The following is a 19,524-nucleotide window of genomic DNA, read 5'->3' as shown; positions in this document are numbered from 1 at the left end:
GGAAAAGATTAATAGGAAAGCAATACAATCAATAATAACTTCCCGAAATAACAGATAATGAACTCTACTTTTGAGACAAGTTCTTACTATGTTACCCTGGGCTCGAATTCCTGGGCTCAAGCAAGCCCTCCACTCATGCCCCCCGAGTAGCTCACATTACAGGCTTGCAGCACCACACCTGGCTTTGGTTTAGATTTTGACGTGACCCACTTAAAAGAAACGGGTCACAATCTTTTTTTTTTTTTTTGATAGTGTCTCTTGCTCTATCATCCTGGCTGGAAAGCAGTGGTACAATCATAGCTCACTCCACCTCAAACTCCTGGACTCCAGTGATCGTCCTGTCTCAGCCTCCTAAGCAGTAGGGATTATATGTGTGAGTCACTTATCTCCAAGGATCAACAATTTTTAGTCAGTATTTTAAGTCAAGTTCACTGCCCTACAACATTTGCGGAGGGAGCTGAGGGAATCAATATGATCTGTATTCAGGATGGGGACTGTATAACTAGAAGCAGGGTAGTTCTCACGCTGGTAACTGTGATAAAATCATGTCCTTCGTAGGCATGACTCAGGGTAACCAACACCAAATTTAGTTACCAAATACTTTATAAAGTGAGGACTGCCTGTATGCACGTTTCTTCTCTTCTAAGAAATGGGAAGACCGCAGTATCACTTAATGTTAAGCAAACAGCATACATTCACTCCACTTGTTCCATGTGTTCTTGTACCAGGATCTGTTGCTTCCTAATTTTAACTTTTAGATTCAGGGGATACATGTGCAGGTTTGTTAGATGGGTATGTTGTTTTTGTTTTTGTTTTTCTTTCTTTTTTTGAGACAGAGTCTTGCTCTATTGCCCAGGCTAGAGTACAGTGGCGCAATCTTGGATCACTGCAGCCTCCGCCTCCCTGGTTCAAGCGATTCTCCTGCCTCAGCCTCCCAAGTAGCTTACGCTACCATGCCCAGCTAATTTTTGTATTTTTAGTAGAGATGGGGTTTTGCCACGTTGGCCAGGTTGGTCTCAAATTCCTGACTTCAAGATATCCACCTGCCTCGGCCTCCCAAAGTGCTGGGATTACAGATGTGAGCCACCATGTCCGGCCCCAAGGTAGTTTTTCAGCCCTTGACCCCCAACTCCTGAGACTACAGTTTTATTGAATGTCATCAGGAAGAACAAAACCCACCATAAAACAATTGCCTTGTTTATGAGCACAACTAATTCCATAGAAACAGATGTGTACTTTCGATGCTATGCAAATGGAATTTTATTTATAAAATATCCCATAGGATAGTTCTAACATATCCTTATTCTTCCTTTCAGCTTCACGTTATACATCCAGAACATGTGCATTATGTAGATGAAAGAGTACATAATAGTACTTAAAAGTTAAAATTATCACTGTTAGCCTAAACAACTTAGATATAAAAATCCAGACCTCTGCTAATTTACTACAAATTGTACATCTTGACTTATTAAAAACTCCTTTTTTAAGATTCCGGTTGTTTTCACAGGGAGACAAACAAGATGCACTACAAAATTCTTGGAAGGATCTGCTTGATTCTACTGGAAGAACAACATCAGCCTTCTTTGTAGATGCATCTCTGAAACAGAAGGTACAGACACACAATTTAAGAACACTGCATTTTTTTTTTTTTTTTTTTTTTTTTTTTTTTTTTGTGAGACGGAGTCTCGCTCTGTCGCCCAGGCTGGAGTGCAGTGGCCGGATCTCAGCTCACTGCAAGCTCCGCCTCCCGGGTTCCCGCCATTCTCCTGCCTCAGCCTCCCGAGTAGCTGGGACTACAGGCGCCCACAACCGCGCCCGGCTAATTTTTTTTTTTGTATTTTTAGTAGAGACGAGGTTTCACCGTGGTCTCGATCTCCTGACCTTGTGATCCGCCCGCCTCGGCCTCCCAAAGTGCTGGGATTACAGGCGTGAGCCACCGCGCCCGGCCAGAACACTGCATTTTAATACAAGTCAAATACACTAATAATAATTGCCATTTTTCATTTTCTTATGATTTAATACTAGAAATCAAGTATAACTTTGGATGCAGCAAATCCACTTTTGGCTTTATTGCCAAGAGTTCTTAAACGATATAGAACGAGAAGAGTCAGAGATAAAAATCTTTCGTAGCACAAGAACCTTGCCACAAGTTCTTAAGATTTTTAGATGCATTCAAAAATGCTGGTCATAGGCTGGGCACAGTAGCTCACACCTGTAATTCCAGCACTTTGGGAGGCCGAAGTGGGCAGATCACTTGAGGTCAGGAGTTCAAGACCAGCCTGGCCAACATGATGAAACCCTGTCTCTACTAAAAATACAAAAAATTAGTTGAGTGTGGTGGCGGGCACCTGTAATCACAGCTACTCGGGAGGCTGAGGCAGGAGAATCGCTTCAACCTGGGAGGTGGAGGTTGCAGTGAGTGGAAATCGTGCCACTGCACTCCAGCCTGGGCAACAGAGTGAGACTCCATCTCAAAAACAAACCAACAAACAAAAATGCTGGTAATAAATTCATAGAACTAAGGTGTAAGATGGGGAAGCAGGGGAGGCAAATGTAGTAGCAGGGAGGAGGGCAATTAATTTTCATACTTATGTTCCATTTTTCTGCCAAGAGTAAATACAGCACATACTAGTCCACGGCTTGGATATATTCTAGGAGCTCAAGCTCAATGAACTTGAAGACACTCCTGCAACAATTCTACCCATAAATCTATCCAGCTCTGCAATTATATTACTTATTTATACCATTAGTATTCGACTACATGAAGAAATGTTGAAAGGTACTGCTTACTTTTTACATATTACACTTCGTGTGTTTTGAGTACGTTTATGAGAAAAGGAAGAAAGGCAGGTGGTACAGCAAAAGAGGTGAGCTGATCCTTTTCGTTGATAAGCTGTCTGTCCCTTCTGTAAAGGTTTTTTGCAATTTGCACAAGTGATTTTAGCTGGTTTAGTAAGTTGCTGTTGGGCTGTAGGCTGGAAATTCTGCTTACGAAGTAAGGCCACTGGTGATAAAGAATCCACCCCTGGCTGTTTCTGATTACGGGGAAATGAAGCTGACTGGGAGATCCAAGAATCTTAAAAATGAAACAAGAAAAAAATCATGGAACAAATCAAAATGTACATCAGAAAAATAACTTACGTTTTCATTTAAGAGTTTAAGAGACAGATGAGGCAGGCGTATAAACATGTGGTTAAGGCCAAACACTCTTGATGCACAATCCCAGGGCAACTATCCACTTTGTATCTCAAGTGAATGATACTCCACTGTGCCAACAATAATAATAAATGTTGGCGTCTGGAATTGTGTAATGTGGTAGCCATCAGCTCTTAAGTCAGACTCCAGGTTCAAATATCTACTGAGCGTAATAGATTATACAAATATACTAACTGAGGACACCTAACTCATCAGAGTGCTATGAAGAACACATGAGATACAGTAATGCCTGGCACACAGGCACACTCAAAAAATATTAGCCACTTTTTTTTTTTTTTTTTTTGAGACAGAATCTCTCTCTTTCTCCCAGACTGGAGTGCAATGGCACAATCTCGGCTCACTGCAACCTCTGTCCCCCAGGATCAAGTGAATCTCCTGCCTCAGCCTCCCAAGTAGCTGGGATTACAGGTGCACACCACCATGCTCAGCTAGATTTTTTTTTTTTCTATTTTTAGTAGAGAGGGTATTTCCCTCTCTAATGTTGGCCAGGCTGGTCACGGACTCCTGGCCTCAAGTCATCCATCTGCCTCAGCCTCCCCAAGTGTTGGCATTACAGGCATGAGCCACCACTCCCAGCCTAATCACATCTGTCTGTCTACTTATACCACTAAACAATCAATCCCTCTCTTTCTATGTATTTCAAGTAAATTGTAGACATTAGTACATTTACTTTCAAAATACTTTAGACATAATAGTTTAATATAAATCTATTATTATTTCCCAGTCTTCTAAAACATTACTTCTCAGGCATTAATCCAGGCTGTGGATTACTTAGGAAAGACTCAGCTTTCCTAGCCTTACACAGCAGCTGCAGTATCATAAATTACTGTTAGCTTCAAAATGGTACAGTATTACTTATAGGTGAGGTGCTTCTCAAATTTTACTGTCCATATTACATCACTTGGGAATCTTGTTTAAATGCAGATTCTAAATTAGTAGGTCTGAGAAGAGATCTGATACTCTGCATTTCTAACCAACTCTCAGATGATGGTGAAGCTTTGAGAAACAAGGCCCTATAATAAAAAATTATTTTGTAATCTCTCTTCAAAAACAGCTTTTGGACATGATTATAGGCTCATGCCTATAATCCCAGCACTTTGGGAGGCTAAGGTGGGAGGATCACTTGAGGCCAGAAGTTTAAGACTCAGCCTAGGCAGGGTGCAATGGCTCATGCCTCTAATTCCAGCACTTTGGGACACTTGAAGCCCGGGAGTTTGAAACCAGCCAGGTAACAAGGCAAAACCCCATCTCCACAAAAAATAAACAAAATTAGCTGGGTGTGGTGGCGCTCGCTTGTAGTCCCAGCTTCTCACTCTGTTGCCCAGTCTGAAGTGCGGTGGCATGATCACAGCTTACCGCAGCCTTGAACTCCTGGGCTCAAGCGATCCTCCCATCTCAGCTTCTTGAGTAGCTGGACAACAGGTGCATGCCATCACATCTGGCTAATTTTTTTATCTTTTGTAGAGACAAAGTCTCACTCTGTTGCCCAGGCTGATCTTGAACTCCAGCACTCAAGCGATCTTCCTGCCTCGCTCTCCCAAAGTGCTAAAATTATAGGCGTGAGCCACCACACCTAGCCACTTTTTTTATTTTTATTTTTTGAGACAGAGTCTTGCTCTGTTGCCCAGGCTGGAGTGCAGGGGTGCGATCTCGGTTCACTGAAAGCTCCGCCTCCCAGGTTCACGCCATTCTCCTGCCTCAGCCTCCCGAGTAGCTGGGACTACAGGCGCCTGCCACCATGCCCAGCTAATTTTTCGTATTTTAGGTAGAGACGAGGTTTCACCGTATTAGCCAGAATGGTCTCGATCTCGTGACCTCGTGATCCACCCGCCTTGGCCTCCCAAAGTGCTGGGATTATAGGCGTGAACCACCACGCCCGGCCCACCTGGCCACTTTTTACTTTTTTTTTTTTTTTGAGACAGTCTTGCACTGTCACCTGGGCTGGAGTGCAGTGGCACGATCTCGGCTCACTGCAACCTCTGCCTCCCAGGTTCAAGCGATTCTCCTTGCCTCAGCCTCCCAAGGAGCTGGGATTACAGGCACACACCACCACGCCTGGCTAATTTTTGTATTTTTAGTAGAGATGGGGTTTCACCACATTGGTCAGGCTGGTCTTGAACTCCTGACCTCGTGATCCACCCGCCTCAGCCTCCCAAAGTGCTGGGATTATAGGCCTGAGTCACTGCGCCTGGCCTATTTTTATATGAAAAATTACAACAATCTGTGAGGCTCTGGATGATGTTAGTATTTCAATCCATAGGTCGGAAGGCGGTTTTTATCAGTACTCCTCTTAGTGAGTCCTCAGTGTCTACTGAAAACTCCATTTAGCTTCTCTGCAGCCTTTTCTGGAACTGAATGCATATTCAATAGGGAAAAACAGCCCCAGTTCTTCTCAGATCTTGGAACCCTAATTTTTCCATTTGTTATTTGTAGCTCTTGATGTCTTTAAACAGATACTTTACACATTTTGTCATTTTTTCCCCAATTATTCTCAGCAAGAGGGATAGGACTTAGCTAGGTATCAGAAGTGCAACTCCCTAGAGTATCACGGTCAGAAATGTTTATAATGCAACAAAAATATGACAGATGTAAGAGCAAATTCTAAGTTTAGGTATTTTCTCTCATGAGCTTTTTTTTTTTTTTGTACTGTTTATACAACAGTATGTGAGAACTGGAGAACTTTCACTGAAACATAGTATACTGTAAAAGTTAAAGAAAGAATTAAATGGTCCTTTCTAACAAATATAATCCTATTTTCTTTTTTTTTTTTTTCTTTTTTGAGACGGAGTCTCGCTCTGTCCCCCAGGCTGGAGTACAGTGGCACGATCTCAGCTCACTGCAAGCTCTGCCTCCCGGGTTCACACCATTCTCCTGCCTCAGCCTCCCAAGTAGCTGGGACTACAGGTGCCTGTCACCACTTTCCGGCTAACTTTTGTATTTTTAGTAGAGACGGGGTTTCACCGTGTTAGCCAGGATGGTCTCGATCTCCTGACCTCATGATCCGCCCGCCTTGGCCTTCCAAAGTGCTGGGATTACAGGCACGAGCCACCGCGCCTGGCGAAACCTATTTTCATAAAACAGAATGCAGTTTTACGTGTACTTTATGAAGGGCCAGTTGTTTTGGTTTTCCTTTTGGTGCTGCCAGCTTCCGCCTGTAATCCCAGCACTTTGGGAGGCCGAGGTGGGTGAATCATTTGAGGTCAAGAGTTCAAACCAGACTGACCAACACGGTGAAACCCCATCTCTACTAAAAATACAAAAAATTAGCCTGGCGTGGTGGCACACGCCTGACATCCCAGCTACTTGGGAGGCTGAGGCAGGAGAATCACTTGAACCCGGGAGGCAGAGGTTGCAGTGAGGCGAGACTGCGCCACTGCACTCCAGCCTGGATGGAAAAATGATACTCTGTCTCGGGAAAAAAAAAAAGCTTTCAACATTCACCCGTTTTTCAGCATCACCTTTAACCTGAAAGTTTTTCTAACATTCTCTCCAGAATTGTAGATTAAATCTTATTATCTAAACGACACAGTTCTATAATTTTTGTCCCCCAAAACAGACCTTCAGAGAACTCAGGAATGTAAATTCATCCATACTTCATAAACAATAGAAACTCATTGTCCTATATCATAAGCAAAATAATTTAAATGCAGTTATCATGACCTTCTGCTCCATTTATATAAGTGTCAAACAAGTCATTCTATTAAATAGAGTAATAGTCTTTTTTTTTTTTTTTTTTTTGAAACGGGGTCTCGCTCTGTCGCCCAGGCTGGAGTGCAGTGGCCGGATCTCAGCTCACTGCAAGCTCCGCCTCCCGGGTTCACGCCATTCTCCTGCCTCGGCCTCCCAAGTAGCTGGGACTACAGGCGCCCGCCACCTCGCCCGGCTAGTTTTTTGTATTTTTTAGTAGAGACGGGGTTTCACCGTGTTAACCAGGATGGTCTCGATCTCCTGACCTCGTGATCCACCAGTCTCGGCCTCCCAAAGTGCTGGGATTACAGGCTTGAGCCACCGCGCCCGGCCCATAGTCTTTCTATTAAAGTTGTTTTTTTTTTTTTTTTTTTTTTTTTTGAGACAGAGTCTCATTCTATCAACTCAGGCTGAAGTGTGATCTCAGCTCACCGCAGCCTCCATCTCCTGGGTTCAAGCGATTCTCCTACCTCTGCCTCCCAAATAGCTGAGATTACAGGCATACACCACCATGTCCGGCTAATTTTTGTATTTTTAGGGACAAGGTTTCACCACGTTGGCCAGGCTGGTTTGAACTCTTGACCTCAAGTGATCCACCCTCCTCGGCCTCCCAGGGTGCTGGGATTACAGGCATGAGTCACCGGGCCCGGCCTTCAGCTACTTTTTTGTATTTTAGTAGAGACAGGGTTTTACCATGTTGCCCAGGCTGGTCTCAAACTCCGGAGCTCAGGCAATCCGCCCGCCTTGGCCTTCCAAAGTGCTAAGAGGTTACAGGAGTGAGAGACACCACGTCCAGTCTGCTAAAATTTTTAAGTCACAAATGTATCAGGTGAAGAGAAAATATCTGAAACGGCCAGGCAGCGTTGTGGGCCTGTAATCCCAGCTACTTAGGTGGCTGAAGTGGAAGGACTGGTTGAGCCCAGAAATTCAAGGCCAGTCTGAGCAACATATGGAAACCCTGTCTCCACCCCGGACCAAAAAAAATCAAATATAGTGTTAAATTAATGAGATAAAGGGATGACAAGAATAAAAATAAATCCAAGAGTAATCAAAATCTCTTTCAAACAACGTTGATAATTCTCAATTATGCCTACAATTTGAGTGAAATGACAGTATAGTAGCTAACTACAGATTTTTTTTATTTATTTATTTTTTGAGACAGAGTCTTGCTCTATTGCCCAGGCTGGAGTGCAGTGGCGCAACCTTGGCTCACTGCAACCTCCGCCTGCTGGGTTCAAGCGATTCTCCTGCCTCAGCCTCCTGAGTAGCTGGGATTACAGGGGCTCGCCACCACGCCTGGCTAATTTTTGTATTTTTTGTAGAGACGGGGTGTTGCCATGTTGGCCAGGCTAGTCTCCAACCCTGGCCTCAAGTGATCTACCCGCCTCAGCCTCCCAAAGTGCTAGGATCATGGGTGTGAGCTACCGTACTGGAATGTTTTTGTATAGTGAAATATCAGTCTATATTATGATTCTATACTAAAAAACATCTATTAACCCAAATATACAATGTTAATTTACTTCAGAATGTGAAAAATGGTCTTGAAGACTAAAACATAAAAGAAATATATAGCAAGGCTTCTAGTTTTAAACTCCATGAAAGATCTTTTATTTATATAAGATGGAATTCATACTTACTTACATAAACATGAATGACATCTAAAACAAACAATAAATATCTAAAACGTAAGAAATTATTTTAAAACAAAGAGTGAAAGAAATAAACAGGCATGGTGTGGTGGTTCATGCCTATAATCCCAGCACTTGGAAGGCCAAAGCAGGTGGATGGCTTGAGCTCACAAGTTCGAGACAAGCCCAGGCAACATAGAGAAACCCTACCTCTACAAAAAATACAAAAATTAGCTGGGCACAGTGGCACACGCCTGTAATCCCAGCTACTAGGGAGGCTGAGGCGGGAGAATGGCTTGAACCTGGGAGGCGGAGGTTGCAGTGAACTGCACTCTGGCCTGAGTAACAGAGTGAGACTCTGTCTCAAAAAAAAAAAAAAAGAAAAGAAAAAAAAAGGGCCGGGCGCAGTGGCTCATGCCTGTAATCTCAGCACTTTGGAAGGCTGAAGCGGGCAGATCACAAGGTCAGGGGATCGAAACCATCCTGGCTAACATGGTGAAACCCCATCTCTGCTAAAAAATATTTTAAAAATTAGCCGGGCATGGTGGCGGGCACCTGTAGTCCCAGCTACTCAGGAGGTTGAGGCAGGAGAATGGTGTGAAACCAGGAGGCGGAGCTTGCAATAAGCCCAGATCACGCCACTGCACTCCAGCCTTGGCGAGAGAGTGAGACTCCGTCTCAAAAAAAAAAAAAAAATTGCTAGGCATGGTGGTATGCAAACCTGTAATCCTAGCTACTTGGGATGCTGAGGTAGGTGGATGGCTTGAGCCTGAGAGGTGGAGGTTGGCAGTGAGCCAAGATTGTGCCACTGCATTCCAGCCTGAGTGAAAGAGCCAGACCTTGTTTCAAAAAATAAATAAGTAAAAATAGACTCAAAAGGATGATTTTCAATGGACATTATTTCAAAGTCTTTGACACCTTCATTGCTTTTAACACAACCTAGAGATTGCAAGTGTTCTATGTTGTCTCAGGTTTAACTATTAATAAGACATGTACATAGTAATAAATGGGTGACAGACGTGAATTTGAGAAAATTTATTAAAAATTTCAAATATATTTGTCAATGGTAAACGATATGCAAATTATGATGATACTACCTTTCAGTTTAGCAAGCTTTAAATAGTAACACCTCCTTGTTAAGGAGTGTTTACAATATAGAAAAATAACCCTTTTTTTTTTTTTTTGAGATGGAGTTTCGCTCTTGCTGCCCAGGCTGGGATGCAGTGGTGCAATATTGGCTCACTACACTACAATCTCTGCCTCTGGGGTTCAAGCGACTCTCCTGCTTCAGCCTCCTGAGCAGCTGGGATTACAGGTGGCTGTCACCAGGCCCAGCTAATTTTTTGTATTTTTAGTAGAGACAGGGTTTCATCATGTTGGCCAGGCTGGTCTCGAACTCCTAAGCTCAAATGATCCAGCCACTTTGGCCTCCCAAAGTGCTGGGATTATAGGCATGAGCCATCGCACCCAGCTGAAACTCTAATGCTGCAGGAAAAGTAACACAATTTGGTGGTAGGGGGAATTTTGTATTAACCATCGGATGCTTTAAAAATATGTTGACATCTTGAATGCAAATCTACTTCTAAAAACTTCTCAAGAAAATAAGGGTGCCAAACTTAGAGATGTTTATGAGAAACAGTTTGTAAATGCAACAGTAGAAACTACCCCAAATAACAAACTACTAAATGACATATAAGCATTAACAGATAATAATATTTAATATGATCTAATAATGATATGTCCAATGCTTCCCTGAGGTCAAGAACAAAACAATGTTTTATAGTCTACTTGTATTCAGCATTGTATTAGAAAAAGAAACAAAAGGTAATGTGTGAAGTCAAACTATTTCCATAGTAATACCAAGATTTATTGCTTTTTGTACTACGTGGCATTTGCATTAATGATGGAAATGCAAAACTTCTGGCAATGGAACTAAACCGTACTAGCAGTTTTCACTAGTACGCATTTGTGAAAAATAAAGTGTCACCTTCACTTATGAATGTTATCTTAACACCAACTGGTATATATGGAAAACAATTCTGATGCTAATGTACTCAAAGTCAGCATCAGACCTCACAGGTTTAAAGGCCTGGTTCTCAACAACACTGCCCTCACTTCAGATACCAGCTGCACTTCTAATCAACTGGCCACAAATCTGGGAGGGGTTCCCAAGGTTGGATAATTTGTTAGAAAGACTCACAGAACTCAGGAAAAGCTCTATACTTACATTTACAGTTGTTTGTTGTTTTTTTAAAACAAAGGATACAAATCAGAAACAGCCAAATGAAGAGGCTCATAGGTCTGGGAGGGCCCCAAATGCAGAATCTCCGGGCCAGCTTTCAGTGGAAGCAGTAGCATCACCCACCTGGTACGCCGATGTGTTCACCAACCATAAGGCTGCACTGAACTTCAAAGTCTACCGTGTTTTATTTGGGTTTCATTACGTAGACATGACTCATTGGCCATATGACTGAACTCAGCTCCAGATCCCCTCCCCTCCCAGACTTTGGGCTGGCTCAAAGACCCAAATTTCAATCCTATTATTCATCTTTCTAGTGTCTAGACCCCACTGTGAGTCATCTCATCTCTTCGCGTAAATTCAGGTATGATCCAAGGAGCTTATGAGTATAGCAAAGATACTTGGAAATTTTAAGGATTCAGAGTCTCTCTTCCAGGAACCAGGGACAAAAATCATCTTTACTACAGATGTCTTTGGTGAAACAGTGAAAGTTATTAATAATTTCACTAAATTTTAGCCTTTGACATCTTAATTTTCTGTATGACAAACTGGGTAATATGCATAAAGCATTTCTGTTTCATACCAAACTACAAAGGTTATCTTATTGAAAAGCAGAAAAGTGCTTAAACAGTTGCTGGACTCTAAGTTGAACTAGCCACTTTTCATGGAATACCATTTTTACTTGAAAAAATGACAAACTATGACTACTGGAGATATTTTCTCAAAAATCAATCAAAAGAGTCTATCACTTCAAGAAAACAGAGTATTTGTTGCTGATGAGAAAATGTGAGCTTTCATGTGAAAAATCAGAATTTCTGAAAACTTCGGGCACATGTTCGCAGGACCTCCTGAGGGCTGTCACTGGCCAAAAAAAAAAAAAAGGCGAATTTTTGAAAACTTGTATCCACTACCATTAACTTGACAGCTTCCTAAAGTGTCAACATTTAGGAGGATCTGAGTGAACCAATATTTTCCAAATAACCAATGCACATTATTAAGTAATACAAAGGTTAAAAATCCATTCAAAATCAATACATTTTAAACTAATAGACCAGTCTGTACCAAATATAGTCCCCTGTCTCTACCAAAGAAAAAAAAAACTAGCAGGGTGTTACAGCATGCGCTTGTAGTCTCAGCTACTCAGGAGGCTGATGTGGGAGGATAACTTGAGCCCAGAAGTTTGAGGCTGTAGTAAGCTATGATCATGCCACTGCACTCTAGTCCAGGAAACACAGTGGGATCCCAACACTATGATAGTCTCACTCTGTTGCCCAGGCTAGAGTGCAAGGGCGTGATCTCAACTCACTGCAACCTCTGCTTCCCAGGTTCAAGTGATTCTTATGCCTCAGCCCCCCAGTAGCTAGGACTATAGGCATGCACAACCACGCCCAGCTAATGTTTGGCATTTTTAGTAGAGACGGGATTTTGTCATGTTGGCCAGGCTGGTCTCAAACTCCCAGCCTCAAGTGATCCGCCTGCGTTGGCCTCGAAAAGTGCTGGGATTTCAAGGCATGAGCCACTGAGCCTCGTGATGAAAACTGAATTATATGGTTACAAATCCCACATTCTAACAACCTCGAAAACTACTAATTGTCAAGTTTTGGTGCTGCATCAAAAGAAAACTATCCACATCTAAAAAGACGTTGAAAATAGTCCTCCCTTCTCCAACCACCTATCTATGTGAGGCCAGATTTTCTTCTTACACTTCAAGCAAAATAAAATACTGCAACAGACTCAATACAGAAATACATGCGAGAAGCTAGGTATATCTGTCTTCTATTAAGCTAGATTTTAAAGAGATTTGCAAAAATGTAAGACAATGTTACTTTTCACTAAATTTCTTTGAAAATAGTTATTTTTCATTATAAATGTTATTTATGTTATATAATAGGTAATTATTGTGAAATGAATAGTTTTAATTTTTCTTAAGATTTTACCTTATTTTTTGAGACAAAAAAATTTCTGTTGCCCAGGCTGGAGTGCAGTGGCATGATCTCAGCTCACTGCAACCTCAGCATCCTGGGATCAAGCAATTCTCATGTCTCAGCCTCCCAAGTAACTGTGACTACAGGAGCATGCCATCATGCCCAGCTAATTTTTTTTTTTTTGTATTTTTGGAAGAGACAGGGTTTCACCATGTTGGCCAGGCTGGTCTTGAATTCCTGACCTCAGGTGATCCGACCGCCTTAGCCTCTGAAAGTGCTGGGATTACAGGTGAGAGCCACCACACCCGGGGTAATTATTATTTTTTGAGACTGCGTCTCACTCTGTTACCCAGGTTGGAGTGCAGTGTTGTGATCATAGCTCACTGTAGCCTCAAACTCCTAGGCTCAAGTGATCCTCCTGCCTCAGCCTACGAAAGTGCTGCAATTACAGATGTGAGCTACTACGTCCATCCATTATTATTATTTTTTAAAGACATTAGGTCTTGCTATGTTGCCCAGACTGGACTCAAACTCCTGGACTCAGGTGACCCTTCTACCTCACCTCTCGCCTCTTTTTTTTGTTTTTTTTGAGACAAATCTCACTTTGTTGCCCAGGCTGGAGTACAGTGCAGTGATCTGGGCTTACTGCAACCTCTGCCTCCCAGGTTCAACTGGTTTTCCTGCCTCAGCCTCCTGAGTAGCTGGGACTACAGGCACATGCCACCACGCCTGGCCACTTTTCTATTTTTTTAGTAGAGATGGGGTTTCACCATGTTGGCCAGGCTGGTTTCAAACTCCTGACTTCAAGTGATCTGCCTGCCTTGGCCTCCCAAAGTGCTGGGATTACAGGTGTGAGCCACCATGCCCAGCCCCACCTCAGCCTCTTGAATAGCTAGGACTACAGGTGCATGCTACTATACCTGGCTAAACCTTTACTTTTTAATATATCTAACAGTAGAAATAAAAGAAACTTTTGGGGTCTTCATTTTAAGAGTAAATCTGAGACCAAAAAAATTGAGAATAAGTACCCTATGGAAAAAATAAAAAATGTAAATATACGTATTTATTATAGCTTCAAAACAAAGAAAAAGCATGTAAATGATGAAAAAAATACGTAGCGGAATGAGTACTCCAGACAAATATTTTGTGGTTACTAAAACTTACATATACATATTTTTAGAGACAGAGTTCCACTCTGTCTCTCGCCTAGGCTGGAGCACAGCAGTAGGATCAAAGCGCAATGTGACCCCAAACTCCAGGTGTCAAGTGACCCATCTCAGCCTCCTTAAGCGCTGAGGTTTACAGGTGCACATCATGGTGCCTGGCTAATTTTTTTTTACTTTTTATAGAGATGAGGTCTTCGCTATGTTACCGAGGCTGGGTTCAAACTCCTGGCCTCAAGTAATCCTTCTTTCTTGGCCTCAAAAAGTGATGACATTACAGGGGTGTGCCACTGCACCCAGCCTATATTTTTATAATGACATAAAGTATTAGCATTTAGATTAAGCAGGATATAAAACAATATAAAAAATGCTCTAAATTATATTTTTAAAAACCAAAGATTGAAAGCAAACCAAAATCTTCACAATGGTCACATTATTTCTAGTTACTAGGGTAAGGAGACATATTTTCTGATTTCTATAATTTTTTTCTAAATTTTCTATAATAATCACATAGTATTTCATAACCAGAAGATAAGATTATTTTAAAAATAAGGAAAAAAGTTGGCCGGGTACAGTGGCTCACGCCTGTAATCCCAGCACTTTGGGAGGCTGAGGCGGGTGAATCACTTGAGGTCAGGAATTTGAAACCAGCCTGGCCAACATAGTGAAACCCCATCTCTACTAAAAATACAAAAAATTAGCTGGGCGTGGTGGCACACGCCTGCAATCCCAGCTACTCAGAAGGCTGAGGCCCGAGGATCACTTGAACCCAGGAGGCGGAGATTGCAGTAAGCCGAGATTGTGCCACTGCATTCCAGCCTGGGTGACAGACTCTGTCTCCAAAAAAAAAAAAAAGTGGGGGGGGGGGAAAGCACTATTTTCCATGAAAGTAACAACACGATTCGGTTCTCAGGTTCTCGTTACCTTTCAGTCCTTTCCTAAAATTCAACAGGCTATAAACACCAAAATGGTCAAAAAAAACAATACCAACTCTCCTCCAAACCCCTCACGAGTCATACAAAAGCAACAAAAAGGTATTGCTATTTAAAAAAAAACTTGCTATATTTTAATTATATCAGAATAGGACTATCCATGTAAGTTCTAAAAATACAGTTCCCTGATTTAAAGGCAAGAAAGTTTTCCAACTTTCAGAATTAAGCAAATAATAAAGCGCCAACTTAAAAACTAAAATCAGGCCAGGTGCAGTGGCTCACACCTGTAATCCCAGCACTTGGGGAGGCTGAGGTGGACAGATCACCCGAGGTTAGGAGTTTGAGACCAGCCTGGCCAACATGGAGAAATCCTGTCTCTACTAAAAAGACAAAATTAGCCAGGTGTGGAGACGGGCGCACCTGTAATCCCAGCTACTTGAGGGGTTGAGGCAGAACAATCAGTTGAACCCAGCAGGCAGAGGCTGCAGTGAGCCGAGATGGCGCCACTGCACTCCAGCCTGGGCAAAGAGAGCGAAACTCTGTCTCAAATAAATAAACAAATAAATACAAACTAAAATCAGGGATAAAAACAGCCTAAAAATAAAAACTTAAGCAAAAATTGAAATTTTAAATAATTACAAATAAAATAAAATCCAATCATTATATATTACTTTGTTCTTTCATTTCACTGTATCTTTATCCTTTGATTTTTATACAAAGAAAGAAGGCTAAAGAAGGTAAAGTATTTCAATTGAAATACTTTAGATGTAAATCATACTGGATAAAATAGATTAAAATTTCAAAGTTTCAGAGACCAAGTAAACCATACAGTTTTATTAAGTAAAATATTCTATCTTAATATGAAAGTCAAAGGCTGGGAGCGGTGGCTCATGCCTGTAATTCCGGCACTTTGGGAGGCCAAGGCAGGTGGATCACTTGAAGTTAGGAGTTCAAGACCAGCTTGGCCAACATGGTGAAACCCTGTCTCTACCAAAAACATAAAAAGTTAATCCCAGCTACTCAGGAGGCTCAGGCAGGAAAAAATAAAATTGCTTGAACCTGGGAGGCGGAGGTTGCAGTGAGCTAAGATCGCACCACCGTACTCCAGCCAGCCTGGGCAACAAGAGCGAAATTTGGTCTCCGAAAACAAACAAACAAACAAAAACAGAGTCAGAGAATGTGAATAAAATAGATATGAGCACTAAAAAGAACAGCCAAATGTTTATTTACTTGAGGTAGAAATATCACTTGCTGCTTACCAGGACTATGATGAGTTGCAAATTCTCCATTCTGAAATAAGTCTCCTGCCACATTCATTCTACCAGGGTTAAAAGGTCTTACTCCAGTCTTGGTCTGTGGAGTTAAAGATGGGGTGTACGTTTGTATATTAACACCAAAATTACTTGACTGAAGTCCTTTAGCGACATCTCCCAAGTTGGTATTCTATAGTGATGTTTTATATGTAATCATTATGTTCATATCTTGCCCAGCATTCACAGAGCTTATACCTGTTTCTAAGGTTGTAACATTAGTAATAACGTATTTCAGAGTCAATTCTGTAGTGATACCACTATTACCCATTCCTGCATTTACCTTACTTCTTGAAAGACTGGAAGTGGAGAAGTCCAAATCTTTGGTTTTGTTTTTAGTTTCAGGAAGTCCCCATTCAATAAAACAGGAAGAATTTTTCTCCGCTCCTCCATTTGTTTCTATATCCTCTTCATCATCAATAACAATTGTCTCACTTATATTTCCTTTCTGAGACGCCAAATCTCTTGAAGGAGGGGGAATTACAGAATAATTTCCTTGTGGCTTTTCATTTTTTGATGACACAAGTATGAAGTTTCTTTGATCAGCTATTGCTGGAGCAGAAATTGAAGGAGGTTGTATAGATTCAATAAATACAACATCATCATCATCTTCCACTGGTGAGTTTCTAGATCTACTAACTAAAGGACAAGCTGGATGACCAAAGGAATCCCCTAAGTCCATGAGACTAGTTGCCATGGCCATATTCCCTAATAAAGCAGGAGTCTGTTCAGTCAATTCTAATCCTCCCACTGAACATTTATCCATGCCAATGAACCTGTAAAGAGACAGAAAAGAAAAAGTTCTAGTATGTTATGATTTTTGCATTTTACTACAATAAAATAGCACAGGTAAATTTTTCAAATTATTTTTTGTGATACCTGATATCCACTCTGGTTTTCCTCTACTGTTAACTAATGTTTACTTCAGAGTTCGATGGACATTAATCATATAATTTCGGTAGTCCTTTAAAAAATTCTAATCAATTTATAGTACTCACTTTAGTCACTCTTTACAGTGAAAAAATGCGTTTCCTTTGAATTAGAAAATAGTAACAAAATAATTAAATTAAATACCAATAACTTAAGGTCCTAATATAATCACTTATATTCCATATGCTTTTATCTACTACAGCGTTTATGATATGGCCCTATTTCCCAAGTGTCTCCTGCCATTGTTCTCTTTCCAAAATCTCTTCTTCCAAAATAAGTATGTGATTATCTTTATGCATCTTTTTTGCCCTTGTACAGAAAGCATTAAGTCCATTTATGCCAGATATTATGCAACGGGCTTTTTACAGAACGTAAAATTATCAAAACTCCACGATAGTAGGTATAATTTACTCTTACAGTTCAAGAAATTGAGGTCTAGGGAAGCTAACTAAACTGTTCCAGATAACACTGGGACTTAAACTCAGGGCTCTAATGCTAGGCCCCAAATTCTTTTTCTTTTGAGAGAGGGTCTCACTCTGTTGCCCAGGCTGGAGTGCAGTTGCGTGATCCTGGCTCACTGCAGCCTTAAACGCCGGGGTTCAAGCAATCCTCCCACCTTAGCCTCCCAAGTAGGTAGGACTACAGGCTCTTGCCATCACAGCCCAGCTAATGCTCCATAAATTTCTCGGAGAGAGGAGGTCTCACTACATTGCCTGGGCTCATCTCAAACTCCTGGCCTCAAGCAATCCTCCTGCTTTGGCTCCCCAAAGTGCTGGGATTATAGGCATGAGCCATGGTACTTGGCCTAGCCCCAAATTCTTAACTTGTTAACACTCAACATTTGTATACTTATTATGCACTAAGCTATGATGAAGGAAAGAATCTAGCAGAGACAATAGTTGAAAAATCTGGAAGTGAAAAACTGATGAAACATGGGTGGCTCTTAAGAAGGTGAGAGATAAGGACATGTGCACAGGTGGTAATGAAATTGATCATGTATAAGAATCACCTCGGCCGGGCGCGGTGGCTCAAGCCTGTAATCCCAGCACTTTGGGAGGCCGAGATGGGCGGATCACGAGGTCAGGAGATCGAGACCATCCTGGCTAACACGGTGAAACCCCGTCTCTACTAAAAATACAAAAAACTAGCCGGGCGAGGTGGCAGGCGCCTGTAGTCCCAGCTACTCGGGAGGCTGAGGCAGGAGAATGGCGTGAACCCGGGAGGCGGAGCTTGCAGTGAGCTGAGATCCGGCCACTGTACTCCAGCCTGGGCGGCAGAGCAAGACTCCGTCTCAAAAAAAAAAAAAAAAAAAAAAAAAAGAATCACCTCTATCTCAACTGAAAGAAGGCAAAAGTAAGTATAACTGGAATGCATGTAAGCATGCAGAAACAATACATGGGATTATACATGCTGGCCTCAATTTGCAATTTTTTTTTTCTTTTGGTGTGAGGTCTATGTTACCCAGGCTGGTCTCGAACCCCCGAGCTGAAGTGATTCTCCCGCCTAGGCCTTTCAAAGTGCTGGGATTACAGGAATGAGCCACCACAACAGGCCTGGCCTCAGTCCTTTTTTTCTTTTTGTTTTGTGAGACAAGAGTCTCACTCTGTCACCCAGGTGCAGTGGCACCATTTCAGTTCACTGCAACCCCCACTTCCCAGGCTCAAGTGATCTCCCCGCCTTAGCTTCCTGAGTAACATGCCTGGCTAATTTTTTGTATTTTTGCTAGAGACAGAGTTTCACCATGTTGCCCAGGCTGGTCTCAAACTTCTGAGTTCAGATGATCCGCCTGCCTCAGCCTCCCAAAGTGCTGGGATTATAGGTGTGAGCTACTAGGCCTGGCCTCTGGCCTCAATTTTCTGAGTAGAAACTTGAGAGTGAAATGGGGTGGGAATTTTACAGGTGTTGAATGATTAAGAAAACACACTTCAAAAGGCAGTCATCACTCCATTTTATTTTAAACATCTCATACTGAAATATGCTTTTTTTTTTTTTTTTGAGACAGAGTCTCGCTCTGTCGCCCAGGCTGGAGTGCAGTGGTGACACCTCTCAGCTCACTGCAACCCCTGCCTCAGCCTCCCAAGTAGCTGGGACTACAGGCGTGCGCCGCCACGCCCAGCTAATTTTTGTATTTTCAGTAGATACAGTGTTTCACCATGTTGGCGAGGATGGTCTTGGTTTCTTGACCTCATGATCCGCCCCAAAGTGCTGAGATAAGAGGCGTAAGCCACTGTGCCCAGCCAAAATATGGTAACATTTTTATTCTAAAAATTTCCCAGCCGGGCGTGGTAGCTCACACCTGTAATCCCAGTACTTTGGGAGGCTGAGGTGGGCGGATTACTTGAGTTCAGCAGTTTGAGAACAGCCTGGCCAACATGGTGAAACCCCATCTCTACTAAAAATACAAAAATTAGTCGTGGTGGCAGGTGCTTGTAATCTCAGCTACTCAGGAGTCTCAGGCAAGAGAACTGCTTGAATCCAGGAGGCAGAGGAGGTT

General features: G+C 42.1%; 1 protein-coding gene across 2 annotated transcripts in view; it reads right to left on the bottom strand.

Moving 5' to 3' along the window:
* Nucleotides 1-1,231: 1,231 nt before the first annotated feature.
* The window catches only part of ZMYM5 (zinc finger MYM-type containing 5), a 28,035-nt gene continuing 9,742 nt past the window's right edge, over nt 1,232-19,524 (bottom strand). Inside the window, exons 3-5 of one of the 2 annotated variants that reach the window (XM_025364389.1) lie at nt 16,384-16,876; nt 16,050-16,143; nt 1,232-1,597 (exon numbers count right to left, since the gene is read on the bottom strand). In XM_025364389.1, the coding sequence (XP_025220174.1) occupies nt 1,557-1,597; nt 16,050-16,143; nt 16,384-16,866 (618 nt within the window). In that variant the 5' untranslated portion in view covers nt 16,867-16,876 and the 3' untranslated portion in view covers nt 1,232-1,556. Of the gene's footprint in view, nt 1,598-2,566; nt 3,077-16,049; nt 16,144-16,383; nt 16,877-19,524 lie in introns of those variants that run through there. The other variant, XM_025364391.1, reaches the window with a different exon arrangement.

Source organism: Theropithecus gelada, chromosome 17 (assembly GCF_003255815.1).
Source record: "Theropithecus gelada isolate Dixy chromosome 17, Tgel_1.0, whole genome shotgun sequence".
Taxonomy (NCBI): Eukaryota; Metazoa; Chordata; class Mammalia; order Primates; family Cercopithecidae; genus Theropithecus; species Theropithecus gelada.
The sequence above is the reverse complement of the archived record's forward strand: the minus strand, read 5'-3'. Positions and strand labels throughout refer to the sequence as shown.